The 20,918-nt window shown below is 33.8% G+C and overlaps 1 protein-coding gene across 11 annotated transcripts in view; it reads left to right on the top strand.

Moving 5' to 3' along the window:
- zgc:110158 overlaps positions 1-20,918 on the top strand; it is a 147,739-nt gene that overhangs the window by 114,301 nt on the left and 12,520 nt on the right. For 7 of the 11 annotated variants that reach the window (XM_087239441.1, XM_087239440.1, XM_087239443.1 and 4 more), the window contains 8 exon segments: positions 5,759-5,842; positions 11,094-11,153; positions 13,252-13,318; positions 15,185-15,252; positions 16,916-16,980; positions 17,086-17,131; positions 18,438-18,473; positions 20,617-20,671. In XM_087239441.1, coding sequence (XP_087095567.1) covers positions 5,759-5,842; positions 11,094-11,153; positions 13,252-13,318; positions 15,185-15,252; positions 16,916-16,980; positions 17,086-17,131; positions 18,438-18,473; positions 20,617-20,671 — 481 coding nt within the window. 11 annotated transcript variants of the gene reach the window in all.

Below are 20,918 nucleotides of genomic sequence, written 5' to 3'. Positions count from 1 at the left end.
CAAAGCACTCGGAGAACATATGAACTCTACATAGAAATGCCAACTGACCCGACTCGAACCAGCCACCTTCTTACTGTGAAGCGACAGTACTAACCACTGAGCCACTGTGTCACATGATCACGTTTCTTGCCAAAATGTAAAGTTTAATGACTTTGCGTGCCATTGATCACATCATGTTTGAAATGTCATTGAGGTCTTTGGAGGTGACGTTATTTGGAAATAAAAATAAAATTAATTATTTAAAACAAAATGTGAAATTTCTAGATATAAATAAATACTTTGAATTAGTGGATTGAGACCTAATCTTATATTTTTTGGTCACATTTATTTCTAAACAAAAACAGTTTGTGAAAAATAAATAAATAAATAAATAAATAAATAAATAAATAAATAAATAAATAAATAAATAAATAAATAAATAAATTTGAAACTGTATTTAAAAATTTGGCCGGTTGGATTTCAGTATCAGTATAGTCATGATTTAAATTAAAAACTAAATCTCTTAAAAATGCAGCCAAAAGCATTCGATCTCAGTTGGGTGACTGACAAAAAATAAAAATAAATAAAATCCTAACCCAAAATACCAAATGTAAAGCCGACAACGCCATGCCTCCACAAATTTATTTGTTTAAAAATCCACTCGCAAAATATTAAAATGCAAACAAAATATCGTTATGCCGATATATTGTGTAAATTGATATCAGTATTTAAGTCCGCCAAAAATTGTGCTATATCGTGGATGGTTTTCTTGTGATATATTGCATAATCGATGATATATATGTATGTATATATATATATATATATATATATATATATATATATATATATATATATATATATATATATATATATATATATACATCATGCTCAACCTGCAGTCTGTATGGGTCCTAACGCCCCAGTATAGCTAGACCAGGGGTGGCCAACCCTGTTCCTGGAGAGCCACCTTCCTACAGATTTCAGTTGCAACCCATATCAAACACACCTGCCTGTAATTATCACGTGGTGTTCAGGTCCTAATTAATGGGTTCAGGTGTGTTTGATATGGGTAGCAACTGAAATCTGCAGGAAGGTGGCTCTCCAGGAACAGGGTTGGCCACCCCTGTACTAGACTATATTGCTATATTTGCTAGACGGGATACAGCTGCAACCCAGAAGTTAACAAGAATTATTCATTATATTATCCATTAATTGTATTTTATTAACATCTACTCCTATCCCAACCATCACAGCGATGTAATAATAGTAATTCTACTAAGTATTATTAATATTAATGATTTAATTATTCACTGATTCTATTCTATTAACTCATAACCCGATCCCAACTCTAAACCCAAACATCACTGTTATGTAAAAAAGAACAATATTAAACCAAGTTTTAGCCATGTTATTTATTAAATTACCCATTAAATTAACATCAACTTAAACCTAACCCTCACAGTAATGTAAAAATATGAATTATTGTTGTACAATGTTACAAAACTAATGCTATATTGCATATATGCTATATTGTGAGTATCCACAGCTGTATACCAACTAGTCTTTACCCATTATTATCTTTTAGTAGTGAATCTGAAAAGAGTGGTGTTATTTGGATTGGCATGGAAGGGTCATTGTTGTACCCCGGGCAGATGTGTTGTTCTGCGGCTGTGGTGGTCAGCGTGGAGATTTCCGCTGGTGTTGGATGGATGGTTTCCTTAGCCGCTCTCCAACCAGCGGGAGGCCTTGTCTGAGGTCTGAACACTGGACAGAGGTCAAGAGGCGGTAATAAGCATGGGTCACAACCACATACACAGACTCAACAGGGCGGCCAAAACTCCAATGAAACCATCTGAGGAGCATGTTTTTTGTTTTGTTACTAAACTTCCGGCATAACTTGAATTGATTAGTTTAATGTACGCATCTTATTTCTTCAAAACGTGGGGACGTTCAATGCTCAGACAAGTACGTGAATGCTTTGTTAACACTGCCCCCGTGTGGTCAATAAGCGCTATTGCAGCTGTCCAGCGGTCGTCATTCAGAGTGTATGAATACTGTCAAGCTAACTGCCCCCTTTAGGGCCTGAGAATAGAGATTGAAGGCCGGCCATGCCGTAAGTGGCAGGTTATTATCTTCTCAAAGGTGTCGGAAGTGATTTTTATATATGGCTGTTTTGAGGCAGGACTGCAGAGCGAGCGTGATTGGCTGGAATGGGTGCACAGGACCCGTTATGGCATATGCTTCTCATTCAGGGCAGGCTTGTTGTTTAGGGAGGGGGAAGAAATGAAGCTAAGCTCCTTTGCTGCGTGTTTGCTATTAGTCATATAGTCTCAGGTTCCTTACAGAACTGTTTTAGACTTGAGCTTAATGGCCTGTTGATCATTAATCAACACTAATGGAAGCTCCGTGCAACAGTTCTAGAGAGCAAAGGGGTTTCATAGGTTTTATGCGACACATTTCGGGGAATTTCTTCACAGTACATACTGTACACATACTGAGCATACTGTACAGCATACTGAGCAATGCTGGTCTGTATGCTATTTTTTCTTTGCAATTTATGAAGAAAATGTGTTTGGTATTTGCATAAATGTATAATACAACTACACAACAATATATCCTCTGTTTTCTTTTCTTTTTTTTTCTTTCTTTTTTAATTATTACCCAAGTGATGTTTAATGGAACAAGGGAATTCTCACAGTATTTCCTCTATATATTTTTTTGTTTTTCTGGAGAAAGCCTTTTTTCTTAGTTTGGCTGGAATAAAAGCATTTTTATATATTTTTTAAGGTCAATATTATTTCTTGACTTGCTTAATTAACTTATCTCAACCTAGTCTTTGAATCACACTTTAACCTGAAAACTAGTATCCTGCAAAATACATGATTAAATATTTTAATTGCCTAATGGCAAAGACAAAAGAAATGAGTTATTAGAAATGAGTTATTAAAACTGTTGTATAAAATGTTGTTGAAAATGAAAACATTTGAGAAATATATTAAAAAATATATATATTTTACACGTGAGGGCTAAAAATTTAAACTGTGTGTGTGTTTGAGCAATATGATCTTTTTATGATATTTTATATTTATTATATTTTTAAATAATATGTTTTTGGTATTGGTCACTATTACATTAAATTCATACGTATACTATTATATTGACAAATGGACATTAGGGCTGCACAATATACCGTTTCATTATTGATATCGCAATGTGCGAGTCCACAATAGTCACATCGCAAGGATCTGCAGTGCAGTTGGGATTATATTATAGTAGACCACACATTACAGTTAACAACATATTGGAGTCATTTAAACTTTTTAGAGTGAAACTTGATTAATTTCATGTGTTTTTAAGGCCTGCGACTGCACTGCAAAAAAATCCTGGTTGCTTTAAATTTTAAAGCTGAATCAAATTAACCTTATGTGTCCATCAAACTTATGTTAAACTGACTTAAAACAGCTTGTGTAACTTATACAATTAAGTTAAAACAGGATTAACTTGGTTTAATAAGTTACAGTGACCTTAAATGCTGTCAGGACTAACTGATCATATAGTTTTTTACAGTGTGTGTATTATTTGCATTTTAAGCAAATCTAATTTTTGTAGCTTAAAGATTAATTGTACATTTTATAATTATTTACTCATGATAGTGTTATTATTGTTATTTTTATTATTATATGGTGGTAATTTAATTTGTGTTGCTAAATATTGTTTAACGGCCCAGAAAATCATCAATTATTGTGTACGTTTACATGAACATCATTAATACGATTCAATTGCGATCAAGACAATACTCTGATAAGTAGCCGACTGTATAAACAGGGATTTTTAAAATTAATTTAATCAGATTAAGGTCATAATCGAACTAAACAGAAATCGAATTAAAGCATGTGGAGTATGCCGATTTTAGTCGCATTATTGAAGTGCAGTACACACATGTAAACACCGCAATCAAACTATTACCATCGTGTAGGATTTTCGCTGCATTTTGTGACAGGAGAGTCTATACACAAACAGCTTTACACTATTCTCTGCACCTAAAGATTCAGTGAAAGACCACAGACACCTGCATCAAATGTGGAGGTTTTTTGTATACGGTGTGCAATATCAAATTACATTAAAACTACACTCTTCTAGTAGTTCATATTCGCATCTAGTATCTCGTTTGTCACGGGTGGCATGCATGAAATGTTCCTGAATGAAAGTTAAAGTGTCAAACTGCAGTTAAAGTCGACAAATTCAAAATGAAACACGTGAAATTACATGAAACTCAGGAGGAAATGTGGATAGTGTGGTGACGCAATCAAATGATGTGCTATAACATGTAAAACGAGATCATGAAAGAAACGTTCAAAAAGAGAAATCATGTAAACACCTAAATCATATTATTGTCTTATTCAGATTAGTTCAGTCACTGGTGTTCATGTAAACAAAGTCATTGTTTATTTGTATCTATAAACATTGCTTTTGAATGATATTTTATGCAGATACGCTACAGATTCATCTAAATCGATCTAAAATGATGAATTCTTTACAAGCTATTCAAATCATCTGGTAAAATTGCATATATATCGCAATATAAATTGCAGTTTTTTTTCCAATATTGTGCAGCCCTTTTATTTATTTCAAATGAATTGGCTTTTTGTTTATTTTATTTTATTATCCTGTACAAAATAAAACACACATTTTAATTAAAACAACAGTGCTCAGTTCCTCAGGATGCTGTGATTTGTATGATTTAAACTTGTTTGATTGCTGTGTGAAACTAAAAAATTAATTTAAAGGCCTTTTGCTTAACTCGCTAAATAGTTGCTCGAAGTCCTGAGGATATTGTTTTTTCAGTCAGGCTACTAAAATCTATCTACACTGTGCCCAGCGGGTCATCTACAGTAGATAGCCCGCCAGGCAAACTGTTGATAAATTTTGGTAGCCCGACAGAAAAAAAAACAATTTCGCTAGCCCTGCTTAAGTATCTAAAACATGCAGTTGAAGTCAGAATTATTAGCCCCTCAAAATGTTTCGCCTCCCTGTTTATTTTTCCCCAATTTCTGTTTAACGGAGAGAAGATTTTTTTCAACACATTTCTAAACAAAATAGTTTTAATAACTCATCTCTAATAACTAAATTATTTTATCTTTGCCATGATGACAGTAGATAATATTTTTCTAGATATTTTTCAATACACTTCTATACAGCTTAAAGTGACATTTAAAGGATTAACTGGGTTAATTAGGTTAACTAGGCAAATTAGGGTAACGATGGTTTGTTCTGTAGACTATCGAAAGAAAAAAAATAGCTTAAAGGGGCTAATAATTTTGACCTTAAAATGGATTTTAAAAAATTTTAAATTGCTTTTGTTCTAGCCGGAATAAAACAAATGAGACTTTCTCCAGAAGAAAAAATATTATCAGACATACTGTGAAAATTTCCTTGCTCTGTTATACATCATTTAGCAAATATATATATATATAAATGTAAAACAATATTTAAAGGGGGGCTAATAATTCTTACTTTTTAAAAAATTTTTGTACTGACTTAACAAAGCCCTGCCAATGTTGAGAACGTTCAGTTTCAATCACCAGCTAGTTGTTCGATTCTCATAAACTGCCATTTTTCATCGAACTCCCCCCACACAAAAGCTTTGGGTTTCCAACCAGTATTTAATACGCGGTGAGTGAGAGTTGTGTGAGTGTATGTGTGTGTTGGGGGTCCGGCAGCAGCAGGCCTCACTGGAGGGCCGTCTGTGCATCTCTCATCTCCCTCTTCTCTCTTAAAGGGGCCTCCCGGCTCGCAGCCGTCACCACACGCACAGCCTCCCCCACACAATACCAGCAACCCCATGATGGGACCACACGGCCAGGTAAGACACACAGCAACCATCTCACAAATACACCCACCCCGTCTCTTTACTTGCACACTCGCTATACACACTTGCACACAAGAACTGTTGGTGAAGTTGGCATTGACTCACTCGGGCAAGATGAGTGGTGTAAATGACATGCTTTTTTTATAATTCGAGTTTGTTTGTTTTTTTTCTCGTGCACACATTTCCTCGAACTAAAGTTGCAGTTTTACAAAGAGAGTGGTCAATTTAAATGGATAACACACACACAAAATTCATATTGAATTTTTCAAGTTGTTTTAAAAGAGTATGACTGACTGACTTTCTTTGGATCACACCAGAAAAAATGTTAAAAACTTTATTGCCCAGTATTTCAAAAAATGGAGACGGAGAAAAAAATAAATCAGATATATTCCAGTTAAATAATCACTTCTGTAAAACATTTACTTCTTCTGAAGATTTCAGAAAAAATTTAGTAATTACTTGTCTTTTACTCAAGGTCTTGATAATTCACTCTAGTGTTCATGAGGAATAAAAAAGCCAAGTGCAGGTCTGTGAGCAAATGCTTCTTTTGAATCTGATCTTAGTTGGATCCAGTTCACAAAGCTGGAGTAAATGAATTAGACCGGTTTGACTTTTGAGACTTTATTTCAGGAATCTTTTTTAAAACCTCTATGAATGTCTTAAATGGGACTTTGGATCAATATAAAGTGTCCTTGCTGCATAAGCGTGTTAATTGCTTTGAAAAAATATATATCTTATAATCTTAATGACCCCTAACTTGCTTTGCTGCCTGTATAGTGAGTCATGTCCTATTTAATATATAGGGCTGTTAAAACTACCAAAAAATGGTTCAAAGGGATACTATTAGTTTTTGGGGGCTAGTTGCAGTAACCAAATTCCTTTAACTACCTGGTGCAAAATCGTTTTATTTTTATGTTAATTGGCTTTTGAATGATCAAATGGGTCAAATTGTTTTCCTGGAAACACACAGCTGAGGTAGTATCAGGCTTTTCTCGACCGAATCACAGTCCCAAATCAATTCACAGGAAAAAAATTCCCAGCATAATAAACATAACAAGCAAGGACACTGACTAACCAAATAAATATATTAAATGATAGTACAAAAACCGTAAACTTTTTACATGTTTTACTCAAAAAAATATCTTAAACTAAAGCATAGGTGTGGTAGCCATATTATATGTGTAATAACTGACTCCAGGCTATTGAATTATAAGGGAAAAACAAAAACTGAAGTATTATTCTGTTTTGTTTTGTGGACACATCACCACCTAGTGCTAACAATTCAGTCAAAATCTTCATTCCCTAAACGGTTAATGGAAAAGAGAGCAGTTTTCAGAATATCTTCTTTCGTGTTTTATGGAAAATAAAAATCATACAGATTTGGAGCAACATACACAAATGAAAAATCACAGGATAGCCATCTTTTAAATTTAAATAGACGCTGAAAGCAAGGCTTTGAGAAATAGAAGTCATTCAGCCATCAAAATTGGACAAAACAACCTGAGAAGTGTGTTTGTGAAGATTATATTAAAGGCAAAGTTTACCCAAAAATGAAAATCTGCTATTTTTCTTCAGCAGAACATTAAAAAAAGATTCTTTGCTGATTCTTATGTTTTTTAATTATTCTATCACTAAACACAAATCAATGGCTGACAGCACTTTGAGATCCTAAAACCAAATGAATGCCAGTGGCTCCTGATGATAGATTGAGATCTTGTGAGGAACTACACTGAGAAAAATAACATCTGCAAAACTGTTGCAAACAATTTATATGGTTTGAATCTAAACAAACAAATTCAATTAAGTAAAGTCCAATTTGTTTGTTTAAATTCAGCCCAAATAAATTGTTTACAACCACTTAACGTAAAATAATTTAGTAAATCAAAGGAATCATCTTTTTGTATAGATATTTTAGTGTACATTCAGGAATGCACTCTGGACAGTTTGCTGAGGGTAAATAAAAGGTAATAATGATTTATTAATGTACAATTTTTTAGTTGTCAAGATTTATCATCAGGAATCAAAAGTATTAATTTTGTTTTGTCTATATATGCTTTTTGACTCTTAAAGTGCTGGTATCTGTTGACTTTTATTATAAGAATCACCAATGTTCAGCTAAATATCTTCTTCATTGTTCTACTTAATAAAAAGTCACCTGCATTTTGAATGGCATTAAGGTGAACTTAATTAAAAGTGAAATGTCCTTTTTACCTATACTATGCCTATAAACATCCCTTACAGTACATCCTGGTTTTTATTCCTCCTTTGTCCTTTCTTCTTTCCTTCTTCCTCCCTCTGTTTCTCAATGCTGGGAGTGTGGAGTATCCTGTACACCCCTCACCCTCCCTCCACAGAGTCGACTCCCTGCGAACAGGATAAATAATTCAGTCTCCTCCTTGTTCTTGGAGATGGGCCTCCAACTCCTGGCCCTCTCCCCCACCATCAATACCACATTAATATTGTAGAGGCTCCCGCCACACAAACACACACCGACTGCGCAGAAGCCAGAACGACTGCGTGCGGACGCGCATACACACAAAACACCACAAAAACGGCCATTATAAATGCTCTTCCGCTTCTTTTCTTCTGGTAAACACACAGTCTCAAACACTGCATGTTGAAGGTCAGTTCAGTGGGATGTGTTGTTTTGTCTCACATTCAGACATAACATTAAAGTCCCTGTGAAATCAAAATAATTATTTTAGATGTTATTATCTGTATGTTAGTCTTAAGGCTGATTTCGTCGCATCCGCTAGTTCGCTTGAGTGTGCGTAAGGCGAATGTGACAGTCATAGTGTTTGCGGAGGTTTGCTTTTGGTGCAAGTGACATGATTTTTGTCAGGCGGAGTGGACAAAATTTTTTTGAGACTCCAGCAAATTTGCGCAACGCTGCATTTCATTTGAGTTGAATATGAATCACTTTGAAGAGATTTTGTCTAAAACAGTTATGACTGTACAGACATTTTTATGATCCGTCCATGCGTGATCATAGGGATAACCAAATGACCAATAATTCCTGGGAAAAAGGAGAATGTTTTTGTAAATAAGTTTGGAAAAACTTGAGGGATAAGTTTGTTAAAGCCAAACAGAGAGGCCATGGCAAAAGTGGAGACCCAGGTAGTTTTAATACATGATCACAGAAATGTTTTCATAGGTTTTACACTAAGGGTAACATTTTATGAATTATTTGGTGCATGTACTATTATTATTTATTCTTGCCATAATAAAAATATATTTGTAGAGTAACCTTCTTTTGTTGTTATTAATATGTTTATAAACTTCAATAAGTTGAACTGTCTGAGATATGAATAAAAGCAAGTGATTGTAAGCAAGTGATTACAAAAATCTTAGTATTAATGATATCACATAGTTTTTAGAAACTCCTTACTTCTTTGTTTATCCATCTCTTTTTAAGGTCAGTTACCTTTTTCGGCCCCTGTTGTTTTAAAGAATTTCTTAATCGCAAATGCGTCAATTATAAATACCCCGTCCAATCTCTCTTAGCGTAGGTGCCCGATGCGGCTCCAGGTGAAAGTATTAGTCAGACTTTAAGAACATCTATAAGCTAGTATGCCCCAAAACGATGACAAAATTCACATTTGAAAGATATAAATATCCATAGTTTGGAGATTTTCACTTCTGGCTAAATGGATCAAAGAAGTTTTTCATCAAATATTCTGACCAATCAAATGCCCTTTAGTATCTGACATGTCCCGCCTCCCTTCCCATTTGCTTTTCATTTGATGCTCCACTCTCACTGGCAAAGCTTTGCTAAAAACTAAAAACATATGGCTTAGGGGAGGAGCTACTCTGTGTCCTGCCAGGTCTTTGTTTCAAAGCACTTTGCGACACGTAAAAACACATATTCCAAGCAAAAATAAAAAAAAGTCTGGTTAATTTACTCACAAATGGCTGAATTGTGGTGAAAAAGTACAAAAAAAAAGTCAACTGCTGAGATTTTGAGAAAAGTTTCAGAAAAAAGGATCTAAATGTTTCCTTGCAGTTTCTTGCTTTCAGTAGTCAAGGTTATCCATTGTTTCAGTTTACTTTGTTTTTGTAAACTTCACTGTAAAAAAGTTCCGTTATTTTACTTTTCTTCCCCAATAGCTGGGGTGCCGGAAATAGAGTGTAAAATAATGGCTGCTAAATTACAGAAATTTACCGTAAAGTAACGGACTTTAAATTACAGAAAATTACAGATTTCCTTCAATTAACATTTTTGATCAATTTCTGTAATGTAAAGGCCGAATTTGACAGTACATTTCTGTAATTTAACGTCTGTTATTTTATGCTATATTCCTGTAATTAACTGTGTTATTTTACTGTACATTTCTGTAATTTAACGGCCATTATTTTACGTTAAATTTCTGTGATTTAACATCTGTTATTTTACTGTAAACTTTTGTAATTTAACATTTGTTATTTTACACTAAATTTCTGTAATTTAACGTGTTATTTTATGCAAAATTTTTGTGATTTTAACGGCCATTAATTTACTTTTATTTCCAGCACCCCAGCTGGAACACCCCAGGCGTAAATTAATGACTCTTTTACAGTGTTGTTCAGTAAAATTCACATACAGATTTATAGGTATTGACATATAAGTTATCAGCTTGTTTATTGGTAAAATCTCCATATCGGCGCATGTTGTAAAATGCACTCTGGACTGTTTTGTGAGGCTGTGAATTAATGGTAATAACCAACACTGCATATTAGAGCACAATGGTTGTACAACATCTTTCCACAATGGTGAAAACACTCCAATTAGCTTTAAACACGAACACACACACACACATCAGTACAGCGCCGACTTGTTTCAACAGAGCCCTAAAAGTTGACGCGGGTCTCTGGAGGAGCTTCCCACAGGCCTTGACCACAGAAGTGGCATCGGGTTTCGTCTCTAATGGTTTGTACGTGGGGATGCAGGCACGATACTGCCCTCGCTTGGGTTGTTGTGGTCACTTTCCTTCCTGCCCAGACGTTCACTCGAGAAGTGTCTTGAGTGTTTTTGTGTGTGGACGTTTTCAAAGGCTGAACCGGGAGCAGGTTGTGTCGACGGACAGAAGGAGAGATGTCAGATGTGCATATTTCGCTTCTGCTGTCCATGCATCTGTCTGTCCATTCCATCTGCTATAGCGTGGCCTGCTGCAAACTCATTCATTCTGGTCGATGCAATGCTCTGGGGTTCTTCTTAAATAAGACGGTGTGTTGATGTAATGATGTATTTTTTCTGTTCTTGGTTTAGCCTTTTATGTCTCCGCGATATCCTGGCGGACCACGGCCGTCTCTTCGCATGCCAAATCAGGTAAAGAGTCACAAGTGGCAAATTTTGCAATGTAAAATGAAAAAAGGTCAATAAAATGTCATGGAAAGTTCATGGCTATAAAATAACCTATGAGTAGAATTTGTCAATTGTGAGTGTTAATCTGTGGTGCTTTAAATCTGTATAAATTGTATTCGTAAATTAAAATGAATCAGGAATAAAATACAAAAATTTTACGATAAAGCTAAATTAGAATTAGAAATGTGGCAGCTAATTACAATAAAATAAGTGGAAGTACTTAAAGTATTTAAAAATGAAGGTAAAGATAAACAGAATATACAATAAATAATGATTGAATATGACTAAAGCACAAAGCAAAATAAAAGTCTAATTAAAATCTATATTATAACAGTCTAATTAGAATATTAATTGGCTAAACAAAATATAAAATAAATAATGATTAGGGGAGGATATTAATTATAAATAAATAGGTTGGCACAGAACTCTCTCTTGTCAGGGACTGGATAATCCTGATTAAAGAAACCATAATGATGGAAAAGAATGGACATATATTAAAAGGAAAATCCAAGTCATTTCAGAAGCTTCAGTAAATTCCTTTGACCTGTCTTGGCATTGATTATAAGTCTACTATTTATCTTTAACTGTGCACACCGCAATATTGTAATACTATTTTGAATTATACCACACTGTTGTTATATATATATATATAATACAACTCATTCTGAAAAATTCAATAAAACTGAATAAATTAAATGGAAAATTCTATCTATTTTAGTCTAATTAGAACATTAATTGACACTATATAATAGTGTATAATAATACTAAAATAACAGGCACTTAAAAACATTTACTTAAAATAGCATAAGATTCGTTTATACATGTGTCAAAAATATACATTTCATTTCATTATAAAGTTGCAATTAAATATTAAATTAATTTATGAATATTTAATTATGTAAGCTATAATTTATATCACTTTTTTGGATTTGTTTAAATGTTTGTTCAGAAATCAACCTGAAAATACATGTAAGACACTTTTGAAAATTTATTTTTGAGACCAGGCACGAACACATTCTTTATACTACATGCCGGATTGGTTGACTCATTTTTATTTGGGAAATTCTACCAGAAACGTACATTTACACTTATAAAATGTGACAGGGTCTTATTATAGACAGTTTTGGGATGAAGTATTTTTTTATTCACTGTATTTATGTTTTTATTTCAGAGACAGATAATGTAGATAATGAATTGAAAAATTATATTTAAATTTTAATATACAGTTTTTATGAATTTAATTTATTTATTATTACTATTTATATTTGTTTGTGTATCATTTCTTAATAAAATATGAAGTTGTTCTTATGTAATGTTTTTATGGATCTTTATCTTGTCATGAAATAGCCCAAAGTTGCTGATGTGGCAACAAATAAACAAATAAATATATAAATAAACAAATAAATCAATCAAGCAATCAATCAATCAAAATGTTTGTTCAATAATCCATACATATGCATACACACACACACACGCGCACACACAATAGCTTTAGAATTTTTTTATTAAATCGTATTTATATTTTTATCAAGCCTATTTATTTTAAGACTTGTATATATGTTTCTGGTTATCTTTTAAAAATGAATATAAGAATTGTCATTATTAATTTCTGCTTTATAATTAATTCGATTTATATCAATTACTCCTATACAGTTTATGCAATTACAATATGTCTTTTATTTACTTATTTTAAAGACCAGTTAAATTTAGTGTCAAAATTAGCTTTGGGAATTTTACAGGCATTATTTTTTACATATAAATGCAGATTAATTCTGACTGAAGGAATACCTGAAGGAAGCCAACAGTATTTCTAGTTTGTGTTGTTAATGTAAAATGATGTTTCTTACTACAGCAATACTAACACTACATGTAAAGCTCTCATTTCTTTTTTTTTTGTAGGAGCCCAGTTCAATTACTTTTCTGCACAGAGTTTAATTTACAGTCAAACAAATGCTTTCTTTTATATACATTTTGCATTGTAGACTATGAAAGTTATTGAGATCCTGAATTCTGTGGTTTTCCATGCATTTCATTGACCTTCCTTGATTTCTGTGCTTCTCAGCCTCCCGTAGGAGTTCCAGGTTCACAACCACTCCTGCCAAACAGTTTGGACCCTACCAGACCACAAGGTAACATCCAGAGAGCTTTTCCAATACTCAGAACCACATAGGCTTTAGAATATGCAGTACACTGCTAGTCAATCGTTTGTGATCAGCGCAATTTTTAAAAGACACATATTCTGTACACCAAGACTGCATTTTTTATCCAAAAACACAGGGAAAACTAATTTACAATTAAAGATAACTGTTTCCCTAAACTGTAATAATATTTCCAATTTTAACGAAGCTCAGTAATACTGCTGAAAGTTCAGCTATTAAAGGATAAAATGCATATTATATGAATACAGTTATCTTCACTTGTAAGTTATAAATATTACTACAATTTAACATAATTTCCCAGTACTGGCTTATGGCTAGAAGGGCATCTGCTGCGTAAAATATATGCTGGAATGCAGTTCATTCTGCTGTGGTGACCCCTGATAAATAAGGTACTAAGCAGAAGGAAAATGAATAAATTGAAGATAATATGGAATATGTATTTATTCCTTTGATTGAAGAATTGTAAGTATTATTACTGAGCTGCTACTTATCAAACATGTATTATTATCATCAACGTAAAAAAAACTTTTTGGGCACATTTTTTTGGAAGCTGTGATACAAAACCACTTAAAATAATTTTTAAAAGAACATATTGAATTATTATATTAAATTATTGATATTATTTCTGGTACAGCAGATACTGTAGTCCACACTCCAGTGTATTCATGTGACTAGTGTTGTTGTTTTGGATGTTTTTCTGTCTGATGTCAGTGGAATAAGAAACAAATCAGGGAAAATCATTTCAGAACACACCTACATAATCGCCATGGACCAATGGTAGTTCAAATATGTTTAGGAGCCAAAACAAAATCCCCAAAAAAAGTTTATTTAAGTTTGTAATTATGTAATTTCTAGGGATACACAACAAAAAATAAAATAAATAAAAACAAACATGACAAAAAGGACAAAAATACTCAGCCTTAGAAGCTGTGTGGCCTGAATTGGCTTTCACACAGTATGCGGAAAGCGCTTCATAATGAAACTCATTCATTTCAATGGGTTGCACCAAGCAAAGTTGTTTTGTTGGTCAACTTGCATGCATCACAGTCAAAGTTTAAAATAGTTTAATATTCCACTCTTTGTATTTTTAGCTAATAAGGATGTATACTTGTATATGCATGAATCACATACGTTCACAGAAAAAAGCAAAGTCTGCTCATATTTGCAGACAGAACATTTCCATGTGTTGTACTTGCTCTTGCTGCTTGAAATAGCGCTACTGTGCTGTCATTGGCAACACTGGTAAAAAGATACCTCTCGACTGGTTTAGTCAATAATATTCTACTGTCAATAAAATGTGTTTATTTTATTGGCTTATGTTTTTTAAATGTTTTTGTATTTAAATGAGTTAAAATACAAGTTACAAAATTACTTAATTTTAGTTTGATATTTATTACAAAGCATTTTCGGTTTCGTCTTTGTTTTTTTGTTTTTTTTCCCTAGTATATTCAGAATTTAGCCTAGAATTCAGTGAATTTCAGTTCAGTATCAGGCTTTAAGTATTGAGCCTCAATAGTCTATCAAAACAGAACGACTAAAATGATTTCTGAAGGCTCGTTTAACACTGAAGACTGATTTAATGACGCAAAAAAATCAGCTTTTATTTACAGAACTAAATTACATTTTAAACAACATCCAATAAAAAAAGATAGTTATTTTAAATGACAATAATTTTTCACAATTTTACATGTTGTCCTGTATTTATAAACAAATAAAAGCAGCCTTGGTGATCCTATTTTTAAAATCCTATAAAAATTTTACTCATTCCAAACTTCTGAACAATAATATATTGTTTTTGCCTGTGTGATAAACACAATTCTCCTTAATATTTTCCAGGACATCCTAACATGGGTGGCCCGATGAGAATGAACCCCCCCAGAGGAATGGGTGGCATGGGCCCTCAGGTAGGCATATATTTGTGCACTCTTTCTACTCACCCAGCGTCTAGTCAAACAACACAAGACTGAGATGCTCTGAAGCCCTGTTTATTCACCTGTGCAGAAGGCGGAAAGAAACCTCTACACTTCTCTTTCTATTCGTCTCTTTCTCTGTCCTTTTGGTTCTTGGCAAGCGAGGTGCTGCACAAATCGGCAGCTGGTGCAGCATCTGTTCGACAAATTGGGTAGAGCGCTGAACAAAGGCTCGGGTTAGAAAGAAGCAGCCTCAGGCCTGAAAGCCTCTGTCACACTTTGGCCTCCACCCGCAGGCAGGCTGACAGGTGGGCCTCCGTCTGCCCGAGCACAGCTTCGTTAGCAGAGTGGCGAACGAGGAGCAACCTGTTTGGTTGAATCCCCAACCGCTGCGGACGACAGGCGATAAAGGACAGAGATTCCTGTGCTGCGCCATTGCTGGATCTTCTGCACCACAGCATATCAATTTCAAAATAATATTGATAACTTTGCCCTAAATTGTGAAGATTCAACTCTGAATTGAAAATGATGTACCTCAAAAAAATTATAACAATTTTCATTTATAAATCATTTATTTATTTTATTAAATTATATAATTTGCATTTGCATTTATTATTGATTTATAATTACTTTGTAATTATTTTGTATATCCAATCATTAATCATTATGATTGAATATACACATAATTAACATGTGGAATTAAATACATAACAAAAAAAAAGTGTAAAACAACTGAAAATATCTCATATTCTAGGTTTTTTTTTTAAAGTAGCCACCTTTTGCTTTGATTACTGCTTTGCACACTCTTGGCATTCTCTTGATGAGCTTCAAGAGGTAGTCACCTGAAATGGTCTTCCAACAGTCTTGAAGCAGTTCCCAGAGATGCTTAGCACTTGTTGGCCCTTTTGCCTTCACTCTGCGGTCCAGCTTACCCCAAACCATCTTGATTGGGTTCAAGTCCGGTGACTGTGGGGACCAGGTCATCTGGCGCAGCACCCCATCACTCTCCCTCTTGTTCAAATAGCCCTTACACAGCCTGGAGGTGTGTATGGGGTCATTGCCCCGTTGAAAAATAAATGATGGTCCAACTAAACGCAAACCGCATGGAATAGCATGCCGCTGCAAGATGCTGTGGTAGCCATGCTGGTTCATTATGCCTTTAATTTTGAATAAATCCCCAACAGCGTCAACAACAAAGTTCCCCCTCACCATCACACCTCCTCCTCCATGCTTCCCTGTTGGAACCAGGCATGTAGAGTCCATCCGTTACCTTTTGCTAATAATATTGACCTTAAAATGTTTTTTTTTTTAATTAAAAACTGCTTTTATTCTAGCCGAAATAAAAGAAATGCTCCAGAAGAAAAAATATTATCAGACATACTGTGAAAATTTCCTTGCTTTATATAAAATTTATGTAAATAAATTAAATTATATAAATAGTAAATATATGAATTTTATAAAATAAAATGTATATACAAACATATAAAAATACTAATGATATTAAAAAAATTTGAATTACCTAGTATGTAATTATTCTTATACGCAATTATATAGAATACGATTAAATCTATTCATTTATTAATTCAGGACACTTGTTATAAATGATTACACTTATTAGAGTTATGTGATTGTTTTTTTTTTTATTTGCTCATTGTAGAACTATGGTGGCATGAGGCCTCCTCCTAACTCTCTAGGTGGACCAGGCATGCCAGGAATGAACATGTGAGTCCTTCAACATGAGAAACATTCTCTATCTAATCCCATTCAATCATGTTTGTTAACCTTCTCTTGTTTTTTTTGTTCTTTTTGTCCCCCTTCTCCTCACAGGGGTCCTGGAGGACGTGGCCCGTGGCCGAACCCCAACGCTAACTCTGTGAGTTCATGTATACGCTGGTGTCTGCAAGATGTGATGTGCATTAGAGCTGCAAAAAAAGACTTCACAAATGTCCTGTGGCTGCTCTGTGATGCGTTTTTATATACAATACCAAAGATTATTATATCGGCACATTGTGATATCACCGTTAAGTGGTATATTTATTTATTTATACTACCTACTTCAGTTTTTTTTTTTTTATTCACATTACATTTTTTTTTACATATTTTTATACATTAAAACATTTTACAGATCAGAAAATTCAGTGACAGCAGCGATTATTAATAAAAAAAACAACAGAAAAAGTAACCCTAGATGTAAATAAAAACAAATTACAAAAAAAAAAGAAAACATACATTTTTCAATTGAAGTTGAGCAGTCATATACTCTATTCTATATATAGATTCAAGTTTTTCTATCCACTGTACTATTGTTGGAGGGTGCGGCTTTATCCAATTTATTGTTATAGTCTTTCTTGCACTTAGTACAAGTATATGTAGTCTATATATCTGTTTTTTATTATATATATATATATATCCTGGGGTATCCCTTCAAGCAAGAAAAACAGGGGAGTAAAAGGTATATCTAACTGCATAATTTTCATTATCTCAATCTTTACCCCTTGCCGAAATGCAAGTATTTTTGGACATTCCCAAAATATATGTGCGTGATTACCCACATTCCCGCAACCCCTCCAGTATTCTTCTGACTGTGGACGGTTAACATATTTTGAGACCATCAGCGGTGTTCTAAAAAACCTAATTTTTGTTTTCCAGTCTAACTCTTTCCAATTATGGCCATTGATCCCCTTATGAGATTCTGAACATATGTTTTCCCAAATATCATCCTCAATTTTTTCATTAAGTTCGGATTCCTATTTTGCCTTAATATGAAGGGTGTTATCTGTTGAATCCATAATTAGTCTATTAAATATCTGTGATATGTGTCTTTCATGTAGTCATTTTTGTTTTTTTATATCAATAAAATACTGTTCCACATTAGTTGGGACTTTTTTTTTTTTAAATATTTTCTTTTCTTTATGATTTGTAATATAGCTTCTTAATTGTAAGTATCGAAAGAAGTCACTTGATGAAAACATAAATTTGTCTTTAAGATAAAAAAATGAGTGCATAGTGTTTTCATTAAATAACTAATCAATTATCATAAGACCCTTATCGCACTATGTTTTAAAAGTGGCATCCCATTTGGATAGTAGGAACTCAGGGTTATCTGCTATAGACATAACTATTGATATGGTTGCCTTTCCTCTTAGTTTTTTTTTTCTTATTTTTTTTTGGATTGACAGATAGCATACTCCTCCTCGTCTCCAGGCAACTATGTGGTAAGTACCAAACATTACATCAAAATTAACTTCTCATAGCATATATGAAATGTTTTAATGCATAAAAAAGTAACCACTTCATAGCTACCATTGTAATTTTCATTAAAATATAATAACTTTCATTTTGGGATGATGAGATGTAGGTTTTTGTTTAAAGTGAGCCATGATGTAATGCGTAACATAGAAGTGTGACGTGGTGAGGTGATTCTGAAATGCTTATTGTGGGAGAATTATAGTGGTTTTTGATCTTGAATGGATGTAAACCTATTATAGGAGACATAAAACAAAATTAGGACATTTTATAATAGCATATTAAGTGGCTTTAAGGTTAAAAAAATAGCAATTTAAGAATTATTTTGAGCTTCTGTTATAGGTAATGCAGTCTCCTTAAAATATTGCCAATGGTTAACATCATAATGTAGCACAATCATTTGTTTTTGAAAGGTTTGTTTACTCCAAAATGAAAATAAAATCATCATTCACTTACCCTCATGTCATTTCAAATCCACAAGAAACCTGAGAACTCATCTTCTGAACTACCATTTTGTCCTTTCAAAGCGTTTGTAAGGAGATTTATATAAAAGAAAGAAAAAAAAGAAATGTGAGGTTAAATGCAAATCTTCTGAACCTATTTTTTATTCATATTAAACCAACAAACTTTTTTTTGGCAGTATTTAAATTCGATTATTAACAAAATCATGCTTGCATGAAAAGTGAGATCCAATGAGATTTCACACTCTTGTCTTGTGTTTGTCTTTGATTGTTGTGAATACATGCCCTCTAGTGGTGGAAGCAGGGTTCATAAAGCCACAACTCGATGAAAATCAAGGACTTTTAAGCACTTTCTCAAGCACCTATTTCTATTTTCTAAGAGTGACATGCAACTTATTAATACAAATTTTGCAAATAAAAAAACATTACTAATAATATAATAATTAATTATTATATAATATTATAATGCCTAACACGATCTGCGCTGGACTTTAAACCGGTTTTGTTTTGGTCTATAGAACAGACTATTATAGTTTCTCAAAATAGCAACGTGCCAGCAATGTGCCTCAAAACGCTTTCTTTTTTTAGACCAAAACGCACATATGAGCACAAATGCATTTACTATTTAAACAGCATGGCGCAAAACGTCAAAACGACTCTTGCGCCAAGCTGAAACTAACAAACAACAATTGCGTCACACCTAGCTCCACATTGCGTCGGGTGTATAATAAATTCTGGAACCACTCGAGGGAGAGTAAAACGTGAGTCAATTTTCATTTTTAGGTGAACTACCCCTTTAAATCTGTTCATCATAAATTGACCATGTCTCTTCAGATGTCTTCAAGTCTACATTTTCCTTTAGTTTGCAGATTGACTCACACATTATGTATGTTGTAATGTTTTTAAATTAAATTTGAATTTATTTTTATGTAAAGCCTATGCAGGGACGAGGACTGGAAATTAGCTTCATGCTATATGCCCTACAGTATGTACACAACATCGGTTGTGTTTGTATAATGATGTGAATTGTGTTGTCTCTGTTAAACAAACAAATTTATTTTGAACTCTTCACGAATGTTTTAAAACTTTAGACAAGCGTTTGTGTATGACACGAGGAATAAATGATGACAGAATATTAATCTTAGCACGAATGTACTCTTTAGTGCACAAGAGGGCATGTCAGCTTGCTCTGGAAGGTGACGCTGACCTTCATCATCAACACGCTAATCGAAAATAACTCCTCAAAAGCAGCCGGCAGCAATGTTTCAGGCGAACATACTTTAATACCGCCAATTCACAAAGCATTTTACAGATTTATTTTTCCTGCTTTTTTCTGGGCTGCCTTTAGCTCAAAGGAAAACTGCATGATTCAGTTTCCCTTTGTAAACTAAAAGCATAACTAAGCACATATTAAAGTTTCTAAATGTATTGATTTTACTTGAGCAATTACCATTCAGCCTAGTTTTGCCTCAAGCATCGCCTCTCTTAAAAGTAAAATATCTGCACATTAGTCAAAGCGGCTTAATGGCTCCCCTGTGCCTTGTGTGTGTGTCTTTGTTTAAATCGGATAGTTCTCTGAGAGTGCGGCAGGTACTTTTATACACACAGAACAAGCTAAGAATGGCTTTGTGTGTGTTTTTCATTCCCTCAGGGTCCACCAGGAGGAGGCGGTCCACCAGGAACTCCCATAATGCCAAGCCCAGGAGGTAAAGTAACGTTTTCTTGCTCCATTCAGTCATTCATTTTCCTTTATCTTAGTTCTTTATTCATCAGGGGTCACCACAGTGGAATGAACCGTCAATTATTCCAGCATATGTTTTACACCAGGGGTGCTCAACCCTGTTCCTGGAGATCTCCCTTCCTGCAGAGTTTAGCTCCTACCCTGATCAAACACACCTGAACTAATTAATTAGGACCTGAAAGCCGCTTGATAATTACAGGCAGGTGTGTTTA

This window comes from Danio rerio, chromosome 2 (assembly GCF_052040795.2).
Source record: "Danio rerio strain M-AB ecotype USA chromosome 2, GRCz13ab, whole genome shotgun sequence".
NCBI lineage: Eukaryota > Metazoa > Chordata > Actinopteri > Cypriniformes > Danionidae > Danio > Danio rerio.
Note: the sequence above shows the minus strand (reverse complement) of the source record. Positions and strands in the feature narration are given on the sequence as shown.